The 20781-nt window shown below is 36.8% G+C and overlaps 1 protein-coding gene across 1 annotated transcript; it reads right to left on the bottom strand.

The window, feature by feature from the left end:
* Positions 1-2864: 2864 nt before the first annotated feature.
* On the bottom strand, positions 2865-20777 carry leo1 (LEO1 homolog, Paf1/RNA polymerase II complex component). Its single transcript, XM_079621142.1, has 11 exons — positions 20635-20777; positions 18901-19527; positions 16310-16411; positions 16131-16225; positions 13919-14067; positions 13639-13818; positions 13375-13509; positions 11948-12083; positions 7945-8137; positions 5944-6041; positions 2865-4000 (listed from the first exon to the last, which is right to left on the bottom strand). The coding sequence occupies exons 1-11, from the start codon at positions 20690-20692 to the stop codon at positions 3803-3805; spliced, it is 1971 nt and encodes a 656-aa protein (XP_079477268.1). The 5' UTR covers positions 20693-20777; the 3' UTR covers positions 2865-3802.
* Positions 20778-20781: the final 4 nt, after the last annotated feature.

Here is a 20781-nt window from a genome sequence, read left to right as displayed (position 1 = left end):
TGTATTTATTCTGTTTCTTTAGTTCTAATCTTTATAAACTTTTTAAAAAGTATTTTTTTTTCTTACAGGCATTTAACAATCCTTTAGACATCCATCTGTTTTCTTCACATTTTCCTTTTTTACAGTATTTTTTTATTGGGCAATTTTTATCATAGAATTTCTTAAATACACGCACAAACTCATCATATGCCTTATTAATGTCATTCTCTCTGTAAATAGTACTCCAATCGTGCGTCAATAGATCATCTTTAAATGCCTCAATAGATTTCTCTGTTTGTATCCTTCTAAACCAGAACATGGTATCTTCTTCATTTTTTTTATATTCATTTTTATGTAATACAAAAACTGGAAGATGATCACTAATATCATTTATCATTAATCCACTGACTATATTACTTTCTATTTCATTGGAAAAAATATTATCAATTAAAGTAGCACTATGGCTTGTAATTCTACTTGGTTTAGTTATTAAAGGAAACAAACCTATTCTAAATAGAGTGTTAATAAAATCATCAGTCTTTTTATGTTTATTTGGGTTCAATAGATCGATGTTAAAATCACCCCCAACATACATGATTTTCTGATTTAAATGTGAAAAGTGCTCCTCCATCCATTCATTAAACACATCTATTAGACCCCGGAGTTCTATAAATGCAGCTTACAATAATATTTTTCTTTTTCTTCCTTTCAATTTCAATATATAATAATACCTTATGTCCTGCACCTCGTGTATCACCCTGCAAGCATATCTTTCTTCACACGTATGAAAATCATTTAAACTCAAATTAATAATTCATGTCCATTAGCCTATGTAAAAAAATGCTAAATAAATTAGAGGTTTCTTTTTTCAATAGCGACCAGTTGACTATACATTTTCCCCCACTTGGTGATTGCTGTTTTTTTCACACAGTATCTTTCAAAATATAATAAGCATCATATAGCTACTTCACAGCATGCAAAAGTAAATTCCATTTTGATAAACCTCTCAACTGCAGCACAGGGAAGGTGGAGGGAGACGGTGAGGAAATGTTGCAGAAGTCTGACCCCCCCACCCCCAGTCTGTGTCCATGGCCTACCAGCACTGCCACACCATTACATAACACTACTGCAGAGAGAGAGAGAGAGAGAGAGAGAGAGAGAGAGAGAGAGAGAGAGAGAGAGAGAGAGAGAGAGAGGTAATAAATCACGCACAGACACACTGCAGGATTCTCCACATCTTCAGCTGCAGCAGTCTCATATACACACACACCCATTTCACACCGCAACGAGACAATATTTTGGACTTAGCCTACCATGTTTGTTCAACATTCTTAAAATGCTCCTTCTGTGGACTTACTTGACATACCTGAAATGAACAACACAAAACACACCCGTCAGTATCTCTGAGAAACGCGCGTGTGTGTGTGTTTGTTTACCGATGAAGAAGCACGAGTGCAGCCGCAATGTAGCCTACGCTTACGTGCGTTCATGATTTCATAACTACAGTTCAGTACAAGCCTGAGGCAAAATGAAGATGAAATGGGGTTTCCTCTGTGTGCAGATGAACGGAGGAGTGTTGTGGAATGAATATCAAGCAATTTACGCAAGCACGACTGCTTAAATCACCTGGGTAAACTTCTCCTGGATACAGAGTGGGTTCATTGCCATGATGCTGATGTTGTGGGCGGTTGCCAATACATTTATATGCGGTTGCTAAGGTGTTGCATCTTTAGGTTGCATTTGAATTTGCTTGATTTTGTGTTAGGAAAATAAGTAATAAATAAATAAATAAATTGTCATGCTAGTTAACCCTGCAAAGCCTGATAATAAATAGCCTAATAGTAATATATATATATATATATATATATATATATATATATATATATATATATATATATTTGTTTTTATGTAAAAAAAAAATCGCATGTGTTTGTTGTTGTTGAATATCATATTTGATACATCAGGCTTATGGCTCATATATATAAGAATATGGAGCTCTTATTCGAGGAGGGGAAAACAATTATTCAGAGTCCCAAACTGAGCAAAAATATGCAATTTTCTGCAGCTGATATGGCCAAAAAGTACGATGAAACATAATGCAATGCAATACATTTATGACTGAGAGATGTAGCCTACATATAAACATTCCTCAATCCTTGATGCATCATATTTGATATTTACTTTTTCAAATTAATTAAGTTGTGCTTTGTGAATATTACAAGCAATATAATAATTAATCTTATAATAGTTAATCTGGATCCATTATGTAAGTGTCCATTGTGAATATAACAATATAATATTTAGTTAATCTCATGTTTACTTAATAAAAATCAGTGAAGATTTTACAGCAAATAGACGTGTACCACAAACTGAAGGTGTACATTTTTACTAAAAGGCCTTTTTTACTTTGCTAAAAAAGTATAAACTATCAATCAGATAGTAGAAGGCATGTGTACGATTTGCATATCAAATATATTGTAGGATTTATAGGATTAAGCACAATTTATCACTTCTTATTACTGTTCTCTGATCTCACTTGCACAAAAACAGATTTCAGTATTCCTAAAAATGAATAAAAACAGTGAAATGCAAACTCAGGTTATTACACAAACCTGCAATAATTAAATAAGTTAAATGACACAAAAATAGGCTACTTTATATTTTTAATCTCAATTTAAGCAATGTCTTCCCTGCTGACCTTCTCAAATACTAATAAGCAAAGATATAAACGTCACATTAGTGTTGGTTTGTTTGAGCTGCTCCCTCTACTGGAAAGGCATGAATAAGCATTTTCCTCAACCTGAAGCTTATTCATTTCACTTTTGGTGTGAAGAGGCCTTTACATTTGCTAAAAAATGTAACTTTTTTTAATTTTATTTTTTATTAAAAAACAAACAAGTCCAGCCCAGGTGAGAAAAGGTAACGCAAAAGTAACGTGACACATTACTTTCTATAAAAAGCAACTAAGAAACACAATTATGACGGCATACAACACTAAAAGAAAGAGAAAAAGAGCAAGCTGGTTAAATGTGTCTGCAGCTGTAGAGAGGTGACTCGATAGATCAGAAGCTCTGCAATAATAAAAGAGAACAAATGCAGGGTAAGGCGGCCTGCATTACCTTCCAGGAAGTACAAGGGTGTGTGTGTGTGTGTGTGTGTGCGTCATTCTGGGGCCATGGGGCGAGATCTATACATAAACAGCCTTTCAAATCTCTCTGTAGCCGGAGGATGAGCAGGTGCTGTGAAGAAAACGCACACCAACACAAACAGAGTCAACATGTCAATATTAAAACAGCAACTGTGATGGATGTGGATGTGATGGATGGTATTCATAAATTACAGGTTATAATTAGGTTAATAATTTTACCAGGACATAAAGTCTTTGGGTACAAAGGTACACTTTGTAATATATTTTGGCATGTGAGGGTTTAAATGAAATTGAAGATTTCCGCAGCAACTTTGTTTCAAACATATTTCGCATATTTGAAATGCCCATCACATACAGAATGTCCTTTCTGTTTCATATTTTCAAAAAAAAAAAAAACACTGAACAGAAGACAAAAAAAAGTGAAGTTGTGTCAGTGTCGAGTAGAGCAGCGTTACACATTTTTTTTCAGTTACACATTATTTCAGTTACACATTTAATAAACCACAAGCAGCCCTCATCAACGTTATTGCTCTTTATTGTTTTGTTGTAATGATGAGCATCTTCAATCCTTATAAAATATACAAATAACTGCAGATTTGATTTTATGGATTAACCACCTACTTTATTGTGATTTAACAACCACAAAACGATAAAAAAAAAATCTAAACAAAAAAATCATTCGTCTTCCTCCACATCCTCCACCTCGCCCACCTCACCCTCACCCTCACCCAACTCTTCCTCCCCCCCCACCTCCTCCTCTCCCACCTCCTCCTCCTCCTCTTCTTCATCACTGATGACATATTTTTTGGGTTTCTTGGCAGCTGCAGATTCGTCATCTTCCTCTGCCTTTCGCTTTCCAGAGTTCTCTCCCTCCTGAAAGAAATGATAAATATATATTCTTTTAATTCCCTAAAGTGCACTTATGGTGTTAGTCAAGGTGTCATAAAGACAAGTCAGAAATTTCCCAGCCTCTCAGAGCTTTCGAATTGGTTTTGATACTGTATCTTTAAGACTTCTATATGTAAATTACTTCTGTTATGATTGGCTAGCCTATTAACCTTTGAAAAGCATAACTCCCAGTCATTTTCTCTCCACAGCAAATATTTTAGCAATAATTCACTACGAACAATCCTTAAGCAGGATTCAGTTACAAAAGAAACAAGAATCATGGCAAAATAACAAAATATTGTGATTGATCTTAAAGGGATAGTTCACCCAAAATGTTTAATGCGGTAATTATTTACTCAACCTCATGTCAGTCCATACACGTATGACTTTCAGTCAGCTTTGGAACACAAACACATTTTTTTATTTTTGTCAATCTATTGAAAGTCACGCCAAAATGTTCAAGCTTCAAAAATAACATCGAGGCATAGTAGAAACTTTTTGAAGCTAGATAGTAGATAGTTTTGGTTGCATGGACTTTCAATGAATAGTAGGGTTTTGATGAAACCGTTAACTCATGATACGTTACACAATAATAGTGTTAAAATATCGCCTTCTCGTGAATCCAATATTAAGAAATCTTCAATGACAAAATATGTGATTGAAAGTCACAAAATGCAAAACTATCCAGGTGCATTTTTAATGTTTTAACTAATCTAGGGCTGTCACTTAACGATTATTTTGGTAATTGAGTAATCAGATAAAGAAAATTGTGGTAATAAAAATGTATCTAAGACTAAGTGAACAATAGCTTTTAAAATAGATATATAATAACAATGAGGCAATGGTACTTGGTTCAAAAGAAATTAATCATATACATGTATTGAACAACTGTTAAAATAGATCATGTAATATACTATAAACAATAATCAACTTCTGAACAGTCCGCATTATAACAAATGCCTGCAGAGGGCGCCAACGGACTGGTGATTTTTGTTGTTACACTTTACAGCATGATCAAATCCTTGTTTATTATTGGCCAAACAACATTTCATTAAAATGTCCACTTAATATTTAGCCGCTTCTTTACAAGAAATGCCAGTGTAATTTCTTGAACAAGAACGTTTTGATGTCCACATGCAAACAATCAAAGCGAGCGAGGGCTTAAACTTTTATTTTGAAATAGCAATGAACAACAAATCACTCCGATACCCGCAGCGCATTTATTTATTTATTTAATTTCACAATAACACTATGAGAAGGTTAAACGTACAGTGGCTGCAGCCATAGAAAACAATCTAATAATGCGGTCCATTGATTCTTCTGGCCACTTTGCGTATTTTGCTGGTTAAACGATGTGGGTAAATTGAAATCGAGGACTTCTTTTTAATCGAGCACTCAAATTGAATCGAGGAATCATGACAGAAAGTAAAACTGAAGTCACATTCATTACAAGATATGGCTGAGTATGAGACAGAACAACATAATACAAGCACTATAAAAGGTTTTGCCACAAACTCAACTCTATGCTGATATCACCAAACAGCTTTGACCTCGACGGGAAATATTGTCACGTTTCTATCGCAAGATCTCATCACACCAATAATAGACAAAAATTATATGAGAGAGAATATAAAAAATATCTTAATTTGTGTTTAAAAGATGAAAGAAAGCTTTATGGGTTTGGGACGACAGAAGTTAATGACAGAATTTTATCTTTTGAGTGAAGTAAACCTTTAAAGTCGTTTACTTTGGTTCATGGCTTTGATCTCTTTACTGAAGAAAATGAATGGGAAATATACTTTTGTAACCAAGGCTGCTGAAAAAGTGGGCGGCCAGTCAGTGTTGTGCTATAGGTTATGACATTATATCATACATTCCTTTTTCAACTTTTGTTTTAATAAACGGTCTGTTAGGACTGAAAGTTTCACCTCATCACTGTCCAGTCTCTTGGCCTTCATCAGCCGCTGGGCCTTGTCTTCATCAGAACCTTCATCGCTGTCTGAAGAATAGATCCTGGCTCGCTCCTCTATGACCCACAAACAAACAAACAAACAAACAAACATTTTAGCACAGCTCAGAATTCAGGACACATTTTCAAGCATTCCAGAGAGATGTTCTTTCAGTAAATGCCTCTTACTGGCACAAACAAATCAAACTGAACAAACTAATCTAAATCTCAGTTGGACTCCGACACAATGCAGTATTAAGGAGTCGGCAGGTAATCGGCTAACGGCTGTAGCGGTTACTGTCAGTGAGAAAGTGTGCGCGTGTGAGACGTACTGTTTTGGGAACACAAGCTGTTGTTGCTGTACAAAATGTTCTAGCTGATCGCAGCAGGTCTCAATCTCACTCAAAGAATCTGTTGTGCAGAAACACCGACCCACGGGGAAGCGATGGAATACAATATAGAGGACAGACAGCACCCCACCGCAGTTCAGAGGCCATATCAACTGACCTACTTCCTATAGAGGCGGTCATTTTCACACTAAAGCTATTGGTGCAGATGCAATTCGGTCAGATGTCAGAGTTGTTTGTTTAGTTGGTGTAAAGGGTTTTTCCTCAAAAAAGAGGTTTACAGGTACCATGTCTGAATGGCTACAAGCATATGGAAATGATTAGTGAAGCACAGATACAATGGCCCAATACAGCATGTTGGATGAAATGGTTTTGGAGGGCCGAAATGCGCTGTTTAATTAGCACTTCTCAATGCTAGGGCTGGGCTGACAATATCATTTAATCAATTTTAATCGATCTTCATTTTGATAAATTGATATCAATTCTTAAATCCCAAGATTGATCTTTTATTCTATGCTGTTTTCAGTTGATGCATGAACAAAACTACACCATCCATTAATCTCGATACGTTTTGTGCTTTGTGACTTTTGATATGAAAGTCTTAACTTAACCTGTTATATCTCCTTTACAGAATGTTTCAATAAATCGGTCATTATAGGCACCGTTTAAATGTTGATATTTCAACAATTATTTGTTGATTACTAAACAATTTGATTAATGAATTGATTGTTAAATAAACCTTGTTTTCAGCTAAATTAACTCATTTTGGTTTCGGTAAAAAATTCATTTCGGTGCATCATTAGAAATAAAAAGGGGTGTTAATAAACAACATTCCCAAGAGAATACAGATATTCATCGTCACAAGTTTCAAGATGTTATGGTGAGTATTGAGCACTGAATTTATTCTCCAAAGATTTGCTCTAAGACCCGGTATAAGTTTAAAAGACATTTTGTAGAATTTTGAGTTCATTGCTTTCAAGAGCATTTTCCCAGTTACCACATTTCCCAGTTATCTGATGGTAGCCATACGTGTAAATACAGTTTTGATCGACTTCTGAGATGTAATTTATGTGATACATGCACCACATGACCACTGAACACAGTGTCATTAGATTGCAGTTGGCGTCGGCCTGGAGCTTATTCCCTTTTAATATAAAACATGTTAAGCTCGCGATTATTTTATTCATCCATTCATTTATATCGCTCATGTCAGAAACTTTAAGCAGTACATGTTTACATACCAGAAAATAAACGATAAAGCTATATCTAAATCGACTGACTGTCTCATCCTCATTAATTAATGAAGTAACTTCTGTTTTGTCACTTTCCAGATGTGATGCAGGGAAGCTTTGTCAATGTTATTTGCAGGTTTTTAGCATATGCAGAGCCGCTTTTGAAAGTTGTCTTCACCACAAAGACATCCTGTTATGCAGAAGACGAATGTATGCAGTGTTATGTTTTTTTTATCCATTTTTTATGAAATTAAATTAGACCAATTGAAAAATTTAGATGTGACCAGTCACTAGAAATTCCTGAGTTGGAGAGGTCTGACATTTGTTTTTACAGTGTAAAAATGTTTGAGCATTTTATACACAACGCCCAATGTGTAATATTTTGCAGCCGCCACAACCTACCCCTCAGACCTCCACCACCCTTATATTTGCTCTTGATGGCGGCCAGGCTGATGGATTCGTCACCCTCCTCATCCTCATCATAGCGGTCCGGCTCCAGGTACCCGGCGTTCAGACCTCGCTGATGCTGTTTCTCTCTCATGCGCCTCTGCTGGGACTCGCGGCGGATAGATGCGCGTAATCTCTCCTCTTCTTTCTGCACAGAGAGAGAGAAACTGACGTCACTGCAGGATTACACTGGCGAACACATCCACCTAGTTTATCAGTCAAAGAGGAGATGAATATAGACACATTTTATCTAATGACAAAGGATTTAAAAACTAAACCTTATTGGATTTAATAAATATTTTCATTTGTTACATTTTGATCCAGGATCCCCACACTTTTCACCAGAGAAGTTCCACGACTTTCCCAATAAACTGCAGTTAATACTGAGATTGCTGGGGGTTAGATACTAAAATCATAAACGCCGTTGATGCCATCTGGAATGTATTGTATATACGCTACTGTTAAAAATACTTTTTGTGATAACCAATCTTATGATAACCAAGGCTATTTATTTTATTTAAAATACAGTAAAAACGGTAATATTGTGAAAAAGTATTACAATTCAAAAGAACAGTGTTCTACTTTAATATTTTAGAAATGCAATTTATTAAGAATTTTCAGCGGTCATTGCTCTAGTCCTAGAGTCACATGACCTTCAGAAATCATTATAATATGCTGATAAGGAATATTATTATTTATTATTATCAATTTATTATTATTATTATCAATTTATTATTATTATCAATGTTGAAAATAGTGCAACTTAATATTGTTCTGGAAACCTTGATATAAAATGTATTATAAAGTTAAAATAAATAAACAAAAGTCTTTACCTGGCATTTTTTATAAGTTTAATGCACCCTCGCTGAACAAAAGTATTTATAAAAATAAAAAAATATGTAAATTCAGGCCCAGCTGATTCAAAAACAGGTCCAGGCGTTTATGCATGATTATTATCTCTCAAAATCACTTTCAATAAAACCTGAAATCCTTTTATAGCTCTCAGTAAGACTGTCTAATGGGGTCTAGGTCTTTGACTGACGTATGGTCATTCATCTGATATGAAATCTGGCTCTTTGGACATTAGAATTATGGTCAGAGGAAGATAAATGAGAGAGGAAATAGATAAAACATGTACAGTGCTCCACTTCAGTTGCCAATCTGTTTAGATAACACAACTCAAATCATACGTGCATAACCTGCTGCTGCCAAGATCTGCTGTGTGTGTGTGTGTGTGTGTGTGTGTGTGTGTGTGTGTGTGTGTGTGTGTGTACGTGTTAGAGTGTGAGAGAAAACGTACTGTGAGATGGCCTGGTCTTCACAGACTCTGATAAGTCTGTTATGTTACTACTGTATTGTGCAATAGTTTATCAGATTTTTTTTCTGAAATGAAATGACATGAGCGGAGTCATTTTGTGTAATGTTGTCCTTTAAAGGCCCCAATATACTCAAGGCTAAGTTATTTCCCGTTCCTCGCTTAGGAGTAAAAAGAAGTTCGAAAAACGTGACCAGTGGTATAGTGTTAGCGAACATCCGGACTTTAGATGAATATGTAATATGTTAAATATCTGAATTCACGTCACATTTATTTCTATAGCACGTTATACAAAGATCGCTTTAAAGCAAGGAGCTTTACAGGATAGTCCTGCATGCGCTTGGGTTCCTGCGGGTACTCGACGGGTGAATCGCTAATATTTGATGTAACAGGTGGAATAATATTTACTCTGCGTGCCGGTTGGCAATCAATAGGGAATATTCGACTCAATTCGTTACCCACTGATAGGCAGCGGCTTTCAAACGATCCCGTGCTTATTTGTGTTCACGTTCTGTAGTCTGAAGACAGTCAAAGGTTTCACATTACAACGTGATATGCAGCATTGGACGTTCTAGCTTTATCGCTGCAACTGAAGTGTTTGACAGATTTCAGTCATTATAAAGGGAAAGCTCTTTGCTTGCTTTCTGTATATAATCTATACAAATTTTTTATAAAAGTTGTATTTTTCATGATGTTTCTAAGAGGACCAACGGCGACAAATACACTGCTTTGTTTCAGGAGAGACAACAGTATTTAAATGCAGAGTGAATCCGCTAAAATATCCCTTATATTTATATGGCAGTAAAGGCTCATATTTTGCTATATGTTCTTTTCCTTTATGGAGACATCTCAGCATCTGTGATTTATGCACATTTGTTCAAAATAGCCTGTATGGGCAGATTGTTAACAAAAGTTTTGTACTGTTACGGATGCACCCTTTTATCTTTTTTTCCAGTTAATTATTACCATTCTATTTATCTTAAATGCATCAACTCAGAATGCCTAATGTTGGTTTGATTGCTTTCCATAAAACTTGAAATAATTGACTGCTGTCGAATAACAGCTCGGGCGTTCTGTTAAAGTCTCACTGTGGTGAAAATCAAGCTTTTAAATGTTGTTTGTATGTCTATGTGGTGTTTTTAGTGTGCTTTAAGACAAACCATGTACAAATTCATTACTCAACACCATTACTGAGTATTTTCTCCTTAAAACTGCAGTGAACCAAAGACAGTCTCAAAATCACGGTTTGAAATCGCTGGTGTTTCTGATGTCACAAAATAACCAATCACAATTCTAACCAATCACATTAACGTGTGATCATCAATGAGTGGGTCTCTGAGCTGGTGCGAGTTAATAGAGACGGGGCTAATTTGAATATTTATAGACCGCGTATACTAAATGTGGCAAAGGTATAGAGTTACATTCAAGCTATTTTAAGGCATGAAGAAATAATTTAAAGGGGTGGTAAAATGCCTTTTTCACAAGATGTAAAATAAATCTCTGATGTCCCCAGAGTGTGTGTGTGTGTGTGTGTGTGTGTGTGTGTGTGTGTGTGTGTGTGTGTGTGTGTGTGTGTGTGTGTGTGTGGTTTTAGCACAAAATACCCCACAGATATTTTTATAGCATGTTAAAGTCACTTTTTGAGGGTTTGCAAAAACGCACCGTTTTGTGCCTGGCCCTTTAAATGCAAATAAGCTGCTGCAGAGGGCGGGGTTTCAAGAGCGTGTGTTAGCAGCTGCCAGTACCTCACACAGACACAATAAAATTACAGAAACTGTTCTGCCTTTAATGTTAATATGGAGTCAGACAAAGATGGAGAGACTCAAGAAGAAGTGACAACATATAGAATGCAACAGGACGTCTCTGAATGGTTATTTGATGAATTTATGTTGCTGATGTGGAGTTAACTATCTTCAATTACAATATTCTGTCATGGTAATCTATAAATCGCTCGTATAGGAACTGTTGTGAGATGACTTTCTATTGCATGTGAAAGGATGGATGCTAAAGTTTGAGCTGACTCACAAATGTACTCTTATACAACAACTTTTCCTCCTCAACATGGACAGTTCCCGGGGGCGGGGTTTATGTACATTTTAGGGTTGGTGATGTCACTAACCCGGGAGGAATGTCGTGTAGTCCCTACCAGCCGTTTGTTGTAGTCCTTTTCTTTAAAAGCAAATATCTTCCTTTGCTTTGAACTTTGAGCATTGTAACTTTGCAGAAGTTGTTTATGCTCAAACACCAACATTTCACACTAACCAAAGTTAGAAAAGTGAAATCATACTCAACAATCCCTTTAAGGAAAACTTAAATATGTAATTTTGATTAAAGATGAGTTTGATTCGAAATTCCTGATTTTGTTCGAAATTACATCAAAATGATTTCGCATTAAGTATATCGGGGCCTTAAGATTCAAAACATAATGCTTAAACTCCCTAGGAGGACAGTTCTATGAACTCGTTTCCTCATAAAACTCCAGGGTTTCAGAAAGAAGAGCTTTTTATTAAGGAGGATACACGTTGTGATATAACCCTCCCTCTGAGAAAACAGCATTTCTGGGTTGATATGAATGTTTTTCATCAGTCTTGGTCTAAACTCAAATCTCTTTGCCGAGTTCAAGTCTGTGTGTGTTTGTTTTACCTTGATCATCTCATTTCTCTGGGACTCTGGGTCTCTGCCAGCCATGGGCAGAATTCGGATCTTCTGTGTCTTTGAGCAGCGGTCAGCAAGAGAGAGGGTCATTTTCCTGTGTGTGGCGCTGTCTGTGGAGTGAGGTCTACAAACACACATACATGTCAGCTATGTGTAGAGATACACATACAGGCATCCTGAAATATGTTATGCTTTAATTCATCTAAAACTATTTTAAACATTTTTAATTTTAGAATGATTACAATTGCATATTACTTGAGCATGGGACATTTGTTCTTTTATAAATGTCACATGACAAAAAGGCTTAAAGATTATTAAAAATGTTGAAAAAACTCTTTACAAACTAAACTAAAAGATACTTCAATGAAACAGGTTTTATCCTGGGAATATTATATACGAGTATATATTCGATGAGGGGGTTTGGCATCACAACGGCTTTGTTTTCAGGCACTATACTCAAATTTGTTAAATGTACATATGCATGCAATACTGGTTATATCATGAGGGATGATTCCAGTATGAAATTTTATACTGGCTTAAATGAGGAACATCATGATTGAAACTTACTTGAAAACAACAACAGTTCAAATACCCTAGAAATAGAATAGCACTAAATAATGTATAGAGGTTTTTTTTTGCCATCATGCAGCCTCTCGTGTGTAGAGGTACTTTTCATACACAAAAAGTAAACTCAATGCAGATGCGCAAGTGGTTATCATGATATCAAACAATACCTGCTTATGACAGTGAGTGAAACTGTCACTAAAAGACGATGAGGACTTGGATGATGAAACCGGAATTGCTAAAGTGCTAACTTGTGTCCAGGTTGTGGCCTACAAAAACATGTGATCCTGTAGCACTGGTTAGCAAAAATTACCCAATAGCACCACCTAGCGTCCAACCAGTGATATATCATCACTACCAATACTATGGATGTGTCCGAAAGCTGAAAAATGTTGCCACTGCAAGCAGGAAGGCAACAAGACACGTACTGAAATATCATTATTTGATCGATTTTTGAAGGAAGCATATATGTATCCTTCGCTGCCTTTGATATCCCATAATCCTGTGCGTTTCATTCCATAACAGAAATATGGTGTCGGAAAGTTGCGGTGGGTGGTCAGTTTGTATGTAAATGTCCATTTTTGACAAACTTTTTCCACTTTTGATGTCATTTCTAGCAAGAAATTAGTATTAGGAATCTGTTTATTTATCACCAAAGCTCTCTTTATTTTGTTGTAGTAGATCATTAAACCGCTATGCTGCCTCAGAAGTCTGTCCGAAATTAGTTTAGTGAGGTACTGTCCTTCATGTGCCTGCAAAGTCATTGTCTGATATGGCAGCGAGGCAACAAGTCAGCTGTCTAAGTTTTCAGATGCAGCCAATAACCGCGCATGTGTGTGTGTGAGACGCACCTGAAGGTGAGTTTGGTCTTGAACACAGCCTGACCCTGCAGTCCTGTGCCCTGGCGGATGAACAGGTGGTTGTGGTCACCCTGCAGCGGAGCTTTATACACATCAAACACCTCATTCCCCAGGTGCAGAGACATGCTGCAGAACGAGAAGAGTGATGCTGATTTCCAGATTTCTGCAGAATTTTATCATCCAAGCAATAATCAGCAGATGCTGAAATGATTCTGTGCAGTTTTCCAGCACTGAATTCTGCATGCATCTCCTCACCTGCCGTCTGACCATTTAACAATCCTTGCGTTGCTCTCCTTGACTTCGATGCCCTCCTCATCGCGTCTAGAGCGCCACCTGATGGTGTTCTCCACCTTCAGCTTGAGACGGGTCCGTCCTTCCTCATCCAACATCTCCTCATCCTCAAACTCATCCTCATAGTATTGAGGGTCAAACGGCCTGTGGAGAGACAGGGAGAGAGGAGACAAACTGCTGACTGACTGGGATTGTTAGGATGGAGCATTTAGAAACTTCAGTTCTCCAGGAGACATTCACACACCTGGGCTCCACACTGAGAAAGTTGGGCAACTTGACGAAGTAGAGCTCACTGCCCAGATCTGTGCTGACTTTGGGAATCTCCACTTCGATCCTCGTCTCTGGAGCCGGCTCCTCCTCGGGATGATCTCCCTCCAGACCGTCCTCACCATCCTATTTATTCAGTTCAGATTCATTCAATTGATTAGTCATTTGCATATTGAAGGGTTACAGTTTATTTTAAGGTGATATTGTTACAGTGTAATTACACAAATAATAGAGAGTAATGTTTACTATACTACAGGGTTAGGATTAGTTACTTGTAATTATGCATAATTTACTGTTATTAGTAGGGCTGAACGATTAATTGGACATTTCGCGGGCTTCATTGCACTAGACTAATGTTAGATCATGGCACTATGCGCTGTGAAATATGCGCGCTTTGCTTGATGTTACTCTAGTAGTGCGCGGTCCCATGCCCGCCGCTATTTTCCTTACAAATGCTCTATAAAGGCATCATATGTCTTTTGGAATGCAGTTGGCTTATATATTAAAAATAAAAACATGAAAACCATCGACAGAAGCTGCTTTCAATTTCAAATACTCACGCCCGCTTTGTGAAGAGCGCTCTCACATGCGGCTGTGAGCGACTCTGTCTACGTGGTTAAATGTACTTGCATCTCAAAATGCGTTTATGACGCGAAATTAATGTAAACAGTCAGTTATGTCTTAAGTTATTAAACAGACAGGACAAACCACATCTTATATTTTAAAAGAGATCTGTGCATTAGTGTGAAGCAGCTTATCGTATCTAAACTGAGAAAGAAAAATCACTTAATCACAGCTCTTGAATGGAAAACATTCAGACTCTCAAATACTGAAAGCACTCGTTGTTTATTGCTTGTAATGTTTTTTCCCCTCTTTGTTATTGATAACTTTTATGTTTTGAAGCTATTTGTTTATATAGCCTATTTAAAATGATTAACATAACTGTATTAATTTCGCTTTTTAATGTGTAATTATTTTCAAAAGTAGCCTACTTAAAATTACATAGGCTATGTAATTAAATCATTTTTTTAAGTTTTATTAATAAGATTAATTAATAAATAAAAAAAGTTGATCGGCTCATGAGGTGCCTAAAGATTCCCACCCATATTTTACAATGATTTATTGCTTGTGTTTGTTGAATAATATAATAGATAAAGAGCTTAAAAAATAATCGCATATTAAATCGCAATCGCAATATTGGTAAAAATAATCGCAATTCGATTATTTTCCAAAATCGTTCAGCCCAACTTATTAGTATAGCAAGTGCATACTAACTTGTAATTACGACACCATAAAATAAAGTATTACTTACTGAAAATACAGTAAAATATAACAACCAGTTTAATATTCTAGGTGTTAGAGAGGGTGAATATGGTGTAAATATAAATTATGAGTCTTTTAAGAGCAAGAAATAGGAATGCAACCTTATCAAGGGTGAGAAAGATGACAAGATGCCCAAGATGTAATTAAATCATTTTCATTAAATTATAAAAAGCAATAAATTACAATATTAATAATGCTATTGTGCAGTAAACTAAATAAATAAATAAAATAAATAGGTATTTATTTTAGAGAACAACAGTACAATTACAATAGTAATATTTATGGCATCTTAATTTGTTAGTACACTGTTAGAACGTCTTCCTGAAAAACAAAGCACTGTTTATTTCATTTGTATTTTTGTTCTGTTGTATTTTTTTGTCAGTTTTGTTCGCAATTCGTTTCTTTGTTCTTATTGTATTGCTGACTGTCTTGTCTTCTGTAACTGTTTCGAGGACTTTTTACACACATTGACCTAGTACTAGTTTTTGTAAGTATTGATAATTGTATTGATAATTATTGATAAGTATTGATAATTGTGAAATATCACTGACATTTACAATTACTCATATCATGAAAAAAGACTTTGATCATATCCCCCACCAATAATCATGTTAAATAATCGTGATTTCAATATAGACCAAAATAATCGTGATTATGATGAACGCCCTGAATTTTTTCTTGTTCGTGAAGCCGTTCTACTCGGATATGTACATCACAACAGTGAAGAAAAGCCCATCACAACTTCCGTTTAATTATATTTCAAACTCCCTAAGAAAGGTAGCTTGGCTTGAGAAAATCAGCAAAAATATATAGTTAGTTATTCAGCAGCTTCATATATTCTGATGTTGTGCGTGTAAATGTCTCACCATTGGTTGCCCAGGTGTGAGAGGTTTCTCTGCGTCGCTGTCTGATGAAATATCATCTGCTTCCCCAAACAGATCATTTGCTGCGGGCTTCTTACCTACACGCACACAAACACAGATTTTAACAGAGCTGCTGTGTGTATGACACTGCGTTTCATCACAGCAAAGTGTCCGTCACTCACCCCTCTGTGAATCACGGTCAGAATCCGAGTCGGAGTCTGAAGCGATTTTCTTCTTTTTCTTGCGTGTGAAATCATCTTCGCTGTCACTGCCCTTGATAGACTCTGAAATGAATGAACACAAACAGAAAGATTTGTTAGAATAAACATGCTAATTATTTCAGATGAAAACATCTCAGGTGTTGTCTGAGAAGGTGTGTCGTTTTTGACACAAATACAATAGCTACATTTACATGCATCCAAATGAGCGGTTATTAATCATATCGATTGCTCAGTCGGATTGAAAAGGTTTCACATAAACACCTCCATTCAATTGAGTTTGGTCCAAATTAAATTTCAATCAAATTGAAAGGGGTGATGTAGACCTGAACAAAATCTGATCAAAGGGAAAAAATAAGCATGTAAACGCTTTAGGCTAATTCCACAATATTTTTTTTAGATATGTCATCAAAGCAAAAACAACAAAAAATTTGTTGTGACATTATCATGGTGACTCTTGTTCTGAGTCGTATTTACCACTGGGAAGTAAACATGGCGGAGGGGAGAACGATTGCTGCTGTGACTTAGGCCCCATCCACACTACTGCGGTTTCGTTTAGAAACGGAAACCTTTTGCTACGTTTGCACCTCCCGTCCAGACTACAACGGCAAAAACGAAGACCTAAAACGGAGAAGTTTAGAAACGCTGCCGACCACGTTTCACGTTTTGAATCTCCGGAGGGCGTTTTAGTGACGACTCACGCTCTGCTCTATGATTGGATATCATCAGTCATGGCATATCCTTCCCTGATTCGTCAGCCAGCCATCACATGACCCGTCTCCGGGAAGAAAACATACAAAAACAGCCTGGACTACGTAACGTTAGTGACTGCAACATGGATAACGAATTACAAGCGTTACTGATGTTGATGTCTTTGCTAGCAGCTGTTGTGCAAGTAAATTCTGCATTTTACAATGCTATCACTGCCTACATGCGCCTGTTTACACCGGCACGCGCATGCCCAGTGTTGGTGAATGGTCACGTGATCCGCGTTTTCAGTCGTTTTAATGTGGATGGAGATCAATTCTAATATGCAGCTAAAACGCTGGTGTGGACGGAGATCGTATTCGTTTTAATTCTCCGTTTCTAAACTAAAACGCAGTAGTGTGGATGGGGCCTTACTATTCTTTATTTGTTTTTTTTCACAACAGTTACATCACTTGTCTTGCCATAGTAGTGCATAGTATTGTATGTATTATATACAGCAAAAATAGCCTGTATTACACCGATTCATAAAAAAAGCTGACTATACTGTAGATAGTGTGGTGAATGTTTATATGGTTGACACTGAATATGGGATGTTAAATATTATTTTGGCTTTTATAAAATTTTCCCAATAAATAATAAACCTGGTGTCCTGTTCTTTCTGACAACAAAGGACTTGAATGCGACAAGCTCGTAATCATGACTTCAGAAGTGCGAAGTAGGAAATCTCTGATAGCACGTGAAGGCAGCATTAGTATAAGTTATAACATTAATATGCACTGTGATCAGGGTGGGAAATTAACTTTTTTGCCCACCAGCCACAGTGGCTGGTGGATGCCCAATGTTATCAGCCACTTATATTTTTTACCAGCCATTTTTTTCAGAATTCAAATTTATAAAAGAAAGTGCACTAGCATATTTTGAATTGCTTTAATACACTATTTTGTATTATTATTAATAGGCCTACATATTTTGTATTAAGCAAATAAAAAGTGATGCGAAAAAAAGCCTGCGAAACCATGGTAAAATTGTGTTTGGTCAGTTTGGTCATATTCTACAGTAATTGTAGGCCTACATGTTTAATGAAAAAACATATTGACTCATCTCTCAGTAATAGGATTGGGCCAATAGGGCCGACTGTGTATCTGATATGAATAAAACACATCGGCAAATTTATTTGATTGTTATGGACTGCTTCCATAGACACCATTGTGTATTTTACAAACTATAAATGTATTGTTTTGCTATACATTATATGCATTTAAATGTCTGAAACCTAAAATAAACATAATGTGGTATATGACAAGCACTGAGCGCGTCCATCTTTGGCTCAGCGCCAGCCATAGCGTGAAAGCACAGTTTGAATCTGGCAGTTATGTCATCACTGTACATTCGCTCCTTAGTGGTCAGCTGCTGCAAAGCGTGCCAAAATCGAAATTGCTGATGAGGTGTAGAGGAAAATGAGAATCTTACATTACTCGCTCGCTATTGGCTGGTCAGTCGGAACTGCACGAACCAATGGTAGAGTGGCGTAACTGCGCGAACCAATCGGTGCGAAGCCCAACGAACTGAGCGCATGGGAATCCCCAATTTGCTCGAATTGCCATGGATTCAGGTTTTTATCGACTGAAGTGACGATCGCTAGTCGTTCGCACCCGCCACTGTGGCCGGTACACTATGGCCACTTTGAAAAAGTACCCGCCATTGGATGGTGGCGGGTGCTAATTTACCACCCTGACTGTGATTTAAATTAGATAAAATCCAGCTTCAGGACAGTTTGTGCTGAACTCGTTTGGGGGAAACACTAAATTTAAAAAAAAAATTTAAATCATGTCGCAAATATACCGCACCTGATTTTTGTCTTTCCCTTTCATCATCAGAATGGTCCCTTTCATCTTCCGAGTTCTGCGGTTTGTCCTCGTCCTCTGATTGGTCACTTTTTCCATCCCTGCCCCACTTCTCATCTCCGGAATGGAGATCTTTCCCTGACCCCTCTCCATCTGAATGAGGAGTGCCAGGGTCTGAATGACCGCTTCCAGCTTCTGAGCGTGGACTGCCCACCTCTGACACTGGACTTGCACTTCCTCTGTCTGACCTGTGGCTTCCTGCTCCTGAGACTGGACTCCCTACATCTGACCTGTGGCCCCTGTCATCATCATCGTTGTCCTCCTCGTGATGGCCCTCTGACCCGCTGTGCTCGTTGTCCGAATGCATGCTCGCCTCTGATTGGTTGGGTGATCGCTCTGACGGGCTGCCGCTGTGCTGGCTGCCAGTGTGCTGGCTGTGGCTGCCGCTGTGCTGGCTCCCGCGCTCATCTTCGCTGTCGTCTCCAAACAGCTCTTTATTGCTTGGCTTTCCCCCATCTTCATCCTCATCTTCGTCACGATCCCCGTCGCTCTCGCTGCCAGAAGCATTGCTGGCAGATCTGGGTCTCTCATGCTCCGATTCAGAGCCAGAGCCAGAACCAGAGCCGGATGCTGGAAGAAACACATCAAAGCATACACTAATTTATTAACTTGTCATTTAGGATATGCTTTTATCCAAACTGACTTACAGCTTCAATATGGAACATAAACAAATCCTTCAGAAACATTTCACATGCAAAAAAGAGCTACATAATGAGGAATCATGTTTCCAAATTTAACAGCAATACAATTGTACAACAACTAGTAACCGTTTATTCATTTTAATTAATTCGTCAATGCCATAAGAGCGTCTTCAATTCACTCATTTTTTCCAAAGAATCGTTTTTTTTTTTTTTACAAATGATTTAATAAATATCTTTGAGATTTTGGGAAGTTGCAGTGCACCACATGACATTTTAAAACCTGAACTAAGCTTGCCTTGTCATACAAATTATTTTGTAGAAATTATTAAATTATTTGATATTTAAAGATAAGAGTTTTTCAGATTTATCTTGGCGGATCTTCTGCAATTGGTTTGGACCATTATAACTTTTATTTGAAAAGAATACGTTTCTCAAAAATATTAGCCTAATTATAAACAGTGAAGCAGGTTGAGATGTGTGTGTATATATATATATATATATATATATATATATATATATATATATATATATATATATATATATATATATACACACACATCTCAACCTGCATATATATATACACACACATCTCAACCTGCTTCACTGTTTATAATTAGGCTAATATTTTAAGCAACATGCACATCGTGAAAGAGGTTTATTCCAGTAAAATTTTTGCACTTGTTTATGCATTTTACAATAACGTTAAATATTTTGATGGGGAAGAAATGTCCATCTACCCTATTATAATTTAAATTAAAAAATGTATAATAGATATGATAGAAAATAGACGTATTTGGAAAGACTACTAAATTTTTTGGTGATATCTTTGGTTACTTTGTTATTTTGTGAAGATAATACCTGATCTGACCATACCGATAAAATGTGATGAAAAGCTGTCTGCAGTGCTGAAGCAATGACCGTCTTTCAGCTAGCTGCACATATCACTAAACGAGAGCTCTACTATGATAAATAAACTTAACACATAAATGAAACACATTTTCGATGATTAATGCAATAATGCAAGTGTAAAAACTACCTCGTTGCTCATTGTCACTATCGCCATCACTACCGAAAAGCTCGTCCATGTCCGCCATTTTCACCGGCTGTAAATAACGATCAACATCCGGTTGAAGGTTTGTAAACCCAAAGCTGCGTTAACACTTTATAAAATAAAAGCCCTTTT

This window comes from Phoxinus phoxinus (assembly GCF_949152265.1).
Source record: "Phoxinus phoxinus genome assembly, chromosome: 8".
Lineage (NCBI taxonomy): Eukaryota > Metazoa > Chordata > Actinopteri > Cypriniformes > Leuciscidae > Phoxinus > Phoxinus phoxinus.
The sequence above is the reverse complement of the archived record's forward strand: the minus strand, read 5'-3'. Positions and strand labels throughout refer to the sequence as shown.

Coding starts and splice junctions, on each gene's coding strand:
- leo1 (XM_079621142.1), bottom strand. CDS start 20,692: ATGGCGGACATGGACGAGCTTTTCGGTAGTGATGGCGATAGTGACAAT. Junction 16,412..18,900: donor AAGGGAAAGACAAAAATCAG/GTGCGGTATATT, acceptor CATTCATTTCAG/AGTCTATCAAGGGCAGTGAC. Junction 14,068..16,130: donor TCACACCTGGGCAACCAATG/GTGAGACATTTA, acceptor CTGAATAAATAG/GATGGTGAGGACGGTCTGGA.